This window comes from Somniosus microcephalus, chromosome 6 (assembly GCF_052327205.1).
Source record: "Somniosus microcephalus isolate GS21.2 chromosome 6, FLI_Smic_1.0, whole genome shotgun sequence".
Lineage (NCBI taxonomy): Eukaryota > Metazoa > Chordata > Chondrichthyes > Squaliformes > Somniosidae > Somniosus > Somniosus microcephalus.
In genome coordinates this window covers 204,726,726-204,738,006 of record NC_140992.1, presented here as the reverse complement: position 1 = coordinate 204,738,006, position 11,281 = coordinate 204,726,726, and the positions used below count along the sequence as shown (strand labels likewise).

Here is an 11,281-nt window from a genome sequence, read left to right as displayed (position 1 = left end):
GATAATAACCTGGCAAATAGCAACTAACCTGTCTGACAAACTTCATTGATTATTTTTTTGAGGAGCTAACATCCTAATTATTTGGACTTCCAGAAAACTTTTGATAAAGTTCCCGATGAAGGGCTGCTACACAAGTTCAAAGCAGGAGACTACAAAGTAAAACACTGAAATAAATAAACTGACTGAAGAAATGGAAACAGAGGTACTTGTTGTGGGGGGAGGGGTGGTTGTGGGTGTGAGTGGAGTATCTCAAGGGTTGGTGATGGAACCAATATGGATTCTAATTTACACGAATGACTTGAACTCAGAAACTGAAAGCAAATTGGCAGGTTTGCTAAACTGGGGGTGGAGGCAGATAGAGTCAGAGGATGCAGCCACGGATCAAGAAGGAGTTGAGTAAAATCTATAAATGGGAAGAATAGTGACTAGTAAAATAAGAGGTACTGCACATCATAACAAAATATGGACAACATACATAATGAATGATGCAGAATTAGCTGAATATAAGAGTGAAATAAAAACAGAAAATGCTGGAAATAGCAGGTCAGGCAGCATCTGTGGAGAGAGAAACAGAGTTAACGTTTCAGGTCGCTGACCCTTCATCAGAACTGGAAAAAGTTGGAGCTGGAACAGGTTTTTAAGCAAGTGTAGGGGCCGGGAAAGTGGGGGAGGGGAGGAAAGAACAAAAGGGAAGGTCTGTGATTGGATGGAAGGCAGGAGAGATTAAGAGACAAAAGGGATGGTGGTGCAAGGCAAAAGGAGATGGTAATGGGACAAGTTAAGAAACAAAAGATGACTCTAGATGAAGTGTAAATGGCAATGGCAGAATGAACGACAGCTGCCGTGTGAGAGAGAAAAAAAAGATTGGGGCAGAAGTTATGGTCTGAAATTGTTGAACTCGATGTTGAGTCCAGAAGGCTGTAAAGAGCCTAATTGAAAGATGAGGTGCTGTTCCTCGAGCTTACGTTGAGTGAAAGTTGGGGATGCTAATTGACTTGGCACTGAACACGTCAAGTCACTGTGCAGTAGCAATCAACAAAGTGTACAAAATACTGAACTATACTGCCAAAAAATAAAAGTTGAGTCAGAAAATGTTGTGTTCTGGTCAGACTGCACCTTAAGTACAGTATTGTTTCAGTTTTGGCCACCAGGACACGATTAGAGCATTCCTGTCCTGGAGGCAATGCAGAGAACTACAAGACTAACCTTAATGGCAGGAGACTGAACTCTGAGGCTCCTTAGGCTTGAAAGGTGACAAGGGGGAGCTTACAAAAGTATAAGCTATTAAATGGTATAAAAACAGTAAACCCAGAGCACTACTTCAAGGTTAATCATGACAGTAGGATAAGGGAGCACAGGCTCAAAGCAGTGAAGGGTGAATTTAAGCAAAGAATGTACTTGTGTTATTATAGTGCTTTTCATATCATCAGGATGTTGCAAGGTGCTTCACAGCCAATTAATTACTTTTGAAATGCAATCACTGTTACTTTGTCGGCAAATGCGTGGCTAATTTACATACAGCAAAGCACCATATAAACACTAATAAAGTGAATACTCAGTTCATACAAACATACGAAAAGACCAGCGGATCAAGCCTGCCCCACACTCATGATGACTGGAACATCACGACTAGACACTTCCTATTCCCCAGCAGCCATATAATCTATTTTGGTGGTTTGGGATTCAGTGATGAATGTTGGTAAGGGCACTGGGAGAACTTTCTGATCTCCTAACACGTCAGCCATGGCACCTTTTATGTCCTCCCATGAAGGCAGATGAGTCCTCAGTTTAATGTCGCATCTTAAATACAGCATTTTTGACAATGCAGCACCTCCAACAATTTAGGGCTGATGTTGGGCAGAATGGAATGGACTTACAAACAGGGGTGGGGTCGAAAACTTTAGAGTGATTCAAGAGCAAGTTGGATGATGTAATAGGAGGAGTCTTCAGTTTTTCTTTTTAGACAGATGTGTGAACGTGGACTGAACGTCCTTCCTTGTCTGTATTTACCTTGTGAAATAATTGTATGGCTTTTGAATGTTCATGCTAAAGTGCCAGAGTTCCCTTCTGCAGAAATATCGCTTTGTGTTTAATCAGCTACACAGTAGAGTGATAGGAGATTAGTTTGTAGTTACAATTCTCCACACAATGTGATCACAGACTTAACCAAACTGTAAAGAAGCAGCTTGGAATGCGCGTGTGGTACTCCCAGACCTGAAATGGAGGGAACTTTACTTGAAGAAGTAGCCAGAGTTGCTGTTGTCTACCTGCTGGTGTTATTAGCAGATGCCCAGCAGCTGACCACTTGTCCCATTCTCTGTGCGAGAATAGTGTGTGGAGCACGGAGGGCCTAATAGAGCAGAGAAAGATGACAAAGACTTGAAGTGCCTTTGTATTGGGCGATGGAAGAACTCTTATTCTCTCAATCAACCAAAGACCTCTGTTTCAAATACTTATACTCAAGGCATGTGGAGGAGATGGCAAAAATAAACCACCGGAACCACAAATTTTCATCTCTCCTACAGCCTACAAAGAAAAAGCAAAGCAACACGAGAAAAACGTGAAACATTTAATTGTTGCAACAACCCTTATACAAACATTCATAAAACGAAATCTCATGGATAAAAATATAAAGTTTATGAAAATACATCACACAATCCTAAAGGACCTTTGATCTTTTTTTTAAAAGTAGAGTGGTATGTATTTGTAACACTTAGAATAATTGCTTATTTCTGCCTATCTGTTTAATTCAGCAACCTTGCAAACCATTTGAAGGAAGGTACTTTTGGAGCTTTATACACAGTTGCTGGGACTGCCCTGCAACAAATATATTGATTGAGCTGTCAATTAGTGGTTTTTAGAAAGTGTGATCTTAATACTGCCTCTACACGGTCATTTAAAAGATACATGTGACACCCAGTGCAAATTTTATCCATAATTTGGATCACACACAAGTATGCTGGTCTGTGCATATCTGCCAACAGATTTTAATATGCTACATAAAGACAACTCCAAATATAATTTTACTGTAGTCTGACAAATGAATATACTTTATCCTCTTTTACTGCAATGTAGTAATCATTATTATTCATATCAATTCTCCACCCTGTCAGTTTAAAATATCTTTACAACATAGTTATGCTGGTTAACAACCAGTCATTTTACAAAATTTAAACACTTATGGTTATAGACATGACCGTTCCAATAAGCCCATAGCTAGTTAATGTCCATAAGGGGAAAAATTCAGTGGCACCCCCATTGGGGCGATAACGTCGCCGGGGTGCTAATTGTAACGCCCCGAAAAAGTTAGCACCGTAAATTCAGTGGTAGTGCCCCAAGCAGGAGGTGGGGCGCTACTGGAAGTGCTCCTCCTCCTTCTTGGGTGTTACCAGTGATTTTGCGCCGCAACATGTAACAGCGCCACGTGCGTCGGCACATAGTGCCACGTCATTGCAGGCCTCCCTCCCCTGATTAAAGGGGAGGGGCCTAGCGCTGCGCACACCGGGGCCCTGCTGGACCACCAGGGAGCGGGGTGCCGGGAAAACAGCCCGGCACTCAAGAGGAGTGCTGGGCTGAGCGATTGCGGCTGGCACCCCAAATAAAAAAGGGGAAGGGGGCAGGTGCTGGCAGTCGGCCAAAAAAAAATGTCCACCCGACACTTGCCCTTTAAGTAGCGCCGCCGCAGCTGCAAAAACGCCACCCTGACCCTGTCAGACATATCGTTTGACGATAGGTCAGGGGGTGCAACCCAAGGTTGTGGCCGGGGCACTGCGCACAGTGATGGCGGCGCAGCGCCATGGGGCGCTACCGCCAACGCTAACCTCCCGCTGAATTTCACGTTAGCGCCGGAGGCGCAAAGCAACCCAATTTTCTCCCCATAGTATTTCAAGTAGTTTAGTGGCAACACCTGCTGGCTCATTGGGTAAATGCATCATGTGTGGGTGAGCCATATCTACCAGGGAACTCTCAAGTCCAATCCCTGGTCTGTAGTGGGTTCACTCACTATTGACAGAGCACCAGTGGGGAGGGGTCTTCGTGTCTCTGGGATGGGGAAGGGAAAAATTGGCCAGTGCTTCCATGCCCGATCACCATCCACGGAGTCCTCCTGGAAGTGCACATATGCACCGTGGATGAGGACAGGGTCGAGTTTAGCTGCGAAGCCCTTCATGCTCTAATAGCTTGATGCCACTCACTGTCCAGATTCACACTTGGGAAAGGTTCTGGAGGGCGAACAACACCCGCAGAACTGTACTTCAGCAAAAGTCGCTGCCTTCAAGAAAGGATTGGAGAATATTTGTTGGGGAAGAAAATAGATATGAGTTTTTAGTTGAACACTAGTAGTTTTGAGAGAAAAAAGCACTCAGCCTAACTGGAGAAGGGACATTTATGATTGTTTTGGCTGAACTCCTATCTGCCCTCTGAATCCATTACCTAGAATGAATTGGGCTGTCAGATTTAGTGAGCCCTGCTCAAATGATTTATGTTCAATATACGATTCCTCCCAACAATGTGCTAATACAAGACCCAGGGCCACTGTAACAATTAAAAGTACTTGTGAAGTTCGGAGACTTGTCATGAATCTGGAGGAATATGAAAATGCTTTCTTAATTTTTCTGTGCTGTTAGTGTAGATGTCTCATATCATTGATGGTGACTGTGCTTCACTCGTATCCAAGCCGTCTTATACTTCTACTTCTGGCGCTTTGGACAAACCCAAGGCTTGGACTACATCAGGGGTCAGACCACTCTTCAGGGTTCTTCGCACTGCACAGAGAGAGCAATCGCCATTAGTACAGGTAAACCAAACACTTCTGTCTACTACATTGGTCACCCTAGCAGAGCTGGAGCAGGATACAATCTCAACTCAGTTCCTAATAGTTCTCAATGTCTCTTAATCTCTCCTGCTTTCTATCCTATCACTGACCTTCCCTTTTGTTCGTTCATCCCCTCCCCCCTTTCCCAGCCCCTAAACTTGCTTTAAAATCTGTTCCATTTCCTGCTTTTTTCCAGTTCTGACGAAAGGTCATTGACCTGAAACGTTAACTCTGTTTCTCTCTCCACGGATGCTGCCTGGCCTGCTGAGTTTTTCCAGCGTTTTCTGTTGTTATTCCTAATGGGATGTACCCGCAGCACGGAACTGCCCCGATATGTTGCCAACTAGCACAACACCATCTCATTCAGGGAGGTGGTAAATATGGCTGTTGTAGGAGGTATTACAATTCACTCTAATGCATTGGGAATGTTCTTCTTAGATGGAGGGAAAGGCATGTCACTGGGACAGAAGAGATTACAATTTACTCTGCATCTGGCTGTGCTATAATGAAAGAAAGAACTTGTGTTTATATAGCACTTTTCACAACCTCAGCATGTCTCAAAGTGCTTTACAGCCAAAGAAATACTTTTTGAAGTTTAGTCACTGTTGTGATGTAGGAAATGCAGCAGCGAATTTGGGCACAGTAAGGTCCCACAAACAGCAGTGCGATGAGGACCAGATTATCTTTTTTTATGTGATGTTGGTTGAGGGATGAATGTTGACCAGGACACCAAGGAGAACTCCCCGCCCTTCTTCAAAATAGTGCCATGGGATCTTTTATGTCCACCTGAGAGGTCAGACGGGGCCTTGGTTTAATGTCTCATCCGAAAGACAGCACTTCCAACAGTGCAGCACTCCATCAGTACTGCACTGGTCTGTCAGCCTAGATTTTGTGCTCAAGTCCCTGGAGTGAGACTTCAACCCACAACCTTCTGACTCAGGGGTGAGAGTGCTACCCACTGAGCCACAGCTAACATCTGACCTGGCATGCTGGATAATGGCACTGGGTGGGGAGGGGGCAAAACTAGAAAAAATGTTCCAGTCCCCAGTATTGACTGTTCACTTAGCAGGTGATAACATTTACCTCCTCCCCCTCAAATAAAAGATGTTTAAGAAATCATTTTTTAACAGGAACTGTTGACAGAACTTTACAATCCTGCTTATCAACATGTTTAGCAACATGTACCATAATGACATGCATAGGACACACTAATGAAACCAGCTTCAAGTTCATCCCCTCCCTACAAAACAAAGACAATACTCCTTTAATCAGCTGTCTAAGAAAAAGCCAATTTGCATGCTGAAAGTGATGAGAAAATGTAGAAATTGTAAGATGACAATCACAGAGAGAAAATGCTGGAAAACTTGCATTTTCATTGTTGCAACAAGTGTGAAAACAATTTATCTGAAATCTCATTTGGACCCAGCTAAAAAAGTTCTGACAAAAGTCAAAGAAAAAGAAAATTAACAATCACCAATGGCAGGGCATGAACGATTATTCTGCAAATCAAATGACTATTGTATTATTATTGTACATTAGATTCATTGAACAGTCATAAAATTGGTACAACTTGCCACTGAGCTGTAGGTGCATAGTGATATATCAGTACAATACTGAACATACCTAACTTTGTTTAGATTACACCAGCAGATCTCCTGTCACATTGCTCACAGGTAATCTGGTCATGATGTTTAGCTGATCATCTGGTCTGTCATTAAGGCCACTGTATTGGATGAGCAGAAATTCCTTCCAATTAAATATTGGGAAGCCCGAAGCCATTGTCTTCAGTCCTCGTCACAAACTCTGTTCCCTAGCTACCGACTCCATCTCTCTCCCTGGCTACTGTCTGAGGCGAAATCAGATCGTTCACAACTTTGGCATCCTATTTGACCCTGAATTCAGCTTCCGACCCCATATCCTCTCCATCACCAAGACTGCCTACTTCCAGCTCCATAACATCACCCATCTCCGCCCTTGGCTCAGCTCATCAACTGCTGAAACCCTCACCCATGCCTTTGTTACTTCTAGACTCGACTATTCCAATGCTTTCCTGGACGGCCTCCCACCTTGCACCCGCCGTAAACTTGAGCTCATCCAAAATTCTGCTGCCCATATCCTAACTCGTACCAAGTCCTGTTCACCCGTCACCCCTGTGCTCGCTGGCCTACATTTGGCTCCTGGTCTGGCAACCGGTCCGGCAATGCCTCAATTTTAAAATTCTCATCCAAATCCCTCCATGGCTTCACCCCTCCCTATCTCTGTAACTTCCTCCAGTCCTACAACCCTCTGAGATTTCTGCAGCCCTCCAATTCTGACCTCTTGCGTATCCATGATTTTCATCGCTGCACAATTGGTGGCCATGCTTTCAGCTGCCAAGGCCCTAAGTTCTGGAATTCTCTCCCTAAACCTCTCCGCCTCTCTACCTATCTCTCCTCCTTTAAGATGCTCTATAAAACCTACCTCTTTGATCACCAGTCCTAATATCTCCTTATGTGGCTCGGTGTCAAATTTTGTTTGATAAAGCTCCTGTGAAATGCCTTGAGATGCTTTATAACTTTAAAAGTGTTATATAAATGCAAGTTCTAATTATTGCTCTCTGAGGGAATTGTAGTGGTGTGTAAATTGCCCGGGTCTGTGAGCGATCAGTAAGTTCCTTATAAATGTCAGGCTCAAGGTCAATGATTGGCTTTCTTTCTCTGCAACAATGGTGCGGTTGCATTAAATACTTCAATTTCTGTTGGCAGTTTCAAACTGAGAATTAATTGGCTCGCTCCAACAGTCAGTATTGTGTCACTTATTTATAAAAAGGCTTCCTTCAAAGAAAGTTGTATAAACTATTACTACAATGCAATTGATATTTTGCATGATAAAAACCAGCGTGTGTCGCACCCATAAAACTGAGGGGTGTTTGGCAAAAGGTCCCTCGTGAGAGTGTGATTCATTCACTAAATCTCAAAAAGCTAGACAAAGGTGTGAGCATGCCATGGTACTTTTCATAATCCTTAGTGACAGTTTTATGTGCCCTGAGGAACTACAGAAATATGAATAATACAAGGTGCACGTACATTTTTCATTATAAAATGCCCCACTAGCTCAGATACTTGGACAGTGTAACATCACAACCAGTAAGTCAGCAGTTCAAGTCCCAAAGTGGCCCATCACGCCAATTTACATGCGTCAGTGAAAGGAATTTTATCTGTTCACAATCAGAGCAGGGAAAGTAATGGATGTTGATGGGAGACATTCCACTTTAAGGGAGGGAAGAGGAGAAAACATCCACCACATTCTGCTTGAAATGTGTTTCCTCCCAAATGATCACCATGTCAGTACACGGCAAGATATGTTATAGTGAGCTGCTTGCAAGGAGAAGAGAAAATAAACAACTTTGGAAGGATAAAGATAAGGGGGTATATCTAACAAACAGCAAAGCTCCAATATGAACATTCAGCAGCCTTATACCACATTTCTTACAGGTTAACACCTGCCTAAAAATCACTCACTGAGGGGTGTAGTATGAGTGCGCTGAGGATCTGTATCTGAACTTCACTGCTGAGAAAAGAAATTGAGTGAGTGAGCGAGTGAGTGAAAGTGCAACAAAGAGGGGTAGAAACCCACAAAATTCAAGAAGAGACACTTCCCTTTGCTACAGATTGAGAAGTGTCTTTGTAATTAATAAAGCGATATTCAAGTAACAAGAACATGGATAAATGTAATGCAATTACTCATGGTCAGCTTGCAGTTATCAAACTACCAAGTTTCCTATGCCTTGAAACATTTTAAATCTAAGGGTTTTCTCACAAAATTCAGTCTGCAATTACAGCTGTAGAATGAACATTAAAAAGATTCTGCTAGAAATTCGTTATAGCTAAGGAATGGGCGGTATTAGGAATAAAAATGGTGAATTAGCGCCAGCTGAAAATGGTCTAAACTGCACGCAAAATTCATCCCCACTGCTCAATAAAATGATTTCAGTCTTAAATCTAGTCTAAAATCCCAAGCTCAAAGGCGGGACCAATATCGGGGGCAGTCTAATCGCAAGTCATGATTGCCACAGGCTTTTTTCACTACTTAAAGGGGAAGTTCATTGATGCTGTAGCACCTCATTCTCAGCATTGTTGGGTGTGCAGCTGCCTCAACAACCATAAGAAGGAGGACAAGGAGAAGGAGCCCTTATTTACAAATCCAGATGGCAGATTGCCGCCCCAGTAAGAAAGCCCGCAGGTTTTCCCATGAAGCTTTGGAGAAAGAGGCCCTTCGGCCCATCGTGTCTGCGCGGCCATCAAGCCCTATCTATTCTAATCCCATTTTCCAGCACTTGGTCCGTAGCCTCGTATGCTATGGCGTTTCAAGTGCTCATCTAAATGCTTCTTGAATGTTGTGAGGGTTCCTGCCTCTACCACTCTTTCAGGCAGTGAGTTCCAGATTCCAACCATCCTCTGGGTGAAAAAGCTTTTCCTCAAATCCCCTCTAAACCTCCTGCCCCTTACCTTGAAACTATGCCTCCTGGTTATTGACCTCTCTACTAAGGGGAAAAGTTTCTTTCTATCTATGCCCCTCATAATTTTGTACACCTCAATCAGGTCCCCACTCAGCCTTCTCTGCTCTAAGGAAAACAACTCCAGCCTGTCCAGTCTCTCTTCATAGCTGAAGCGCTCCAGCCCAGGTAACATCCTGGTGAATCTCCTCTGCACCCTCTCTAATGCAATCACATCCTTCCTATAGCGTGGTGACCAGAATTGCACACAGTATTCCAGCTGTGGCCTAACTAGCGTTTTGTACAGCTCCATCATAACCTCCCTGCTCTTATATTCTATGCCTCGGCTAATGAAGGCAAGTATCCCATATGCCTTTATAACCACCTTATCTACCTGTCCTGCTGCCTTCAGGGATCTATGTACATGCACACCAAGGTCCCTCTGATCCTCTGTCCTTCCTAGGGTCCTACCATTCATTGTGTATTCCCTTGCCTTGTTAGTCCTCCCAAAATGCATCGCCTCACACTTTTCAGGGTTAAATTCCATTTGCCACTGTTCTGCCCATCTGACCAACCTGTCTATATCGTCCTGTAGCCTGAGGCTTCCCTCCTCGCTATTTACCACTCCACCAACTTTCGTGTCATCTGCGAACTTACTGATCATACCTCCTACGTTCATATCTAAATCATTAATGTACACTACAAACAGCAAAATACCCAGCACCGATCCCTGAGGTACAGCACTGGACACAGGCTTCCAGTCACAAAAACAACCTTCGACCACCACCTTCTGCCTCCTGCCACTAAACCAATTTTGGATCCAATGTGCCAAATTGCCCTGGATCCCATGGGCTCTTACCTTCTTGACGAGTCTCCCATGCAGGACTTTGTCAAAGGCCTTACTGAAGTCCATGTAGACTACATCAACTGCACTACCCTCATCCACACACCTAGTCACCCCCTCGAAAAATTCGATCAAATTGGTTAGACATGATCTCCCCCTGACAAAGCCATGCTGACTATCCTTGATTAATCCTTGCCTCTCCAAGTGGAGACTAATTCTGTCCCTCAGAATTTTTTCCAATAATTTCCCTACCAATGATATTAGGCTCACTGGCCTGTAATTCCCTGGTTTATCCCTACTACCCTTCTTGAATAATGGTACTACGTTAGCTGTCCTCCAGTCCCCTGCACCTCCCCTGTGGCCAGAGAGGTTCTGAAAATTTGTGTCAGAGCCCCTGCAATCTCCTCCCTTGCCTCACACAGCAGCCTGGGATACATCTCGTCTGGGCCTGGGGATTTATCCACTTTTAAGCTCACTAAAACCGCTAGTACCTCCTCCCTCTCAATGCTAATTTGTTCAAGTATATCACAATCCCCCTGCCTGATTTCTATGCCTACATCGTCCTTCTCCATAGTGAACACAGATGCAAAATATTCATTTAAAATCTCACCTACATCTTCCGGCTCTACACACAGATTGCCACTTTGGTCCCTAATGGGCCTTACTCTTTCCCTGGTTATCCTCTTGCCCTTAATATACTTATAAAACACCTTGGGGTTTTCCTTTATTTTGCCCACCAGTGTTTTTTCATGCCCCCTCTTCGCTCTCCTAATTTCTTTTTTAAGTACCCCCCTGCACTTTCTATACTCCTCTAGGGCTTCCACTGTTTTTAGTCCTTTGTATCTGCCAAAAGCCTCCCTTTTTCCCTAATCCATTCTTGTATATCCCTTGACATCCAGGGTTCCCTAGACTTGTTGGTCCCACCCTTGACCTTTACGGGAACATGTTGCTGCTGTACTCTCTCTCTTTCCTTTCTGAATGACTCCCACTGCTCTGATGTGGATTTTTCTACAAGTAGCTGATCCCAGTCCACTTTAGCCAGACCCTGCCTGCCTCATCATATTAAAATCGGCCTTCCCCCAATTTAGAACCTTTATTTCCGGTCCAGCTTTGTCCTTTTCCATGACTACCTTAAATCTCACCGAATTAT

The 11,281-nt window shown here is 43.8% G+C and overlaps 1 protein-coding gene across 3 annotated transcripts in view; it reads right to left on the bottom strand.

Annotated features, from left to right (window-relative positions):
- Positions 1-2,556: 2,556 nt before the first annotated feature.
- The window catches only part of fhod1 (formin homology 2 domain containing 1), a 510,535-nt gene continuing 501,810 nt past the window's right edge, over positions 2,557-11,281 (bottom strand). For all 3 annotated transcript variants that reach the window (XM_085991267.1, XM_085991268.1, XM_085991269.1), the window contains one exon: positions 2,557-4,763. In XM_085991267.1, coding sequence (XP_085847393.1) covers positions 4,681-4,763 — 83 coding nt within the window. In that variant the 3' untranslated portion in view covers positions 2,557-4,680. The remainder of the gene's footprint in view (positions 4,764-11,281) is intronic.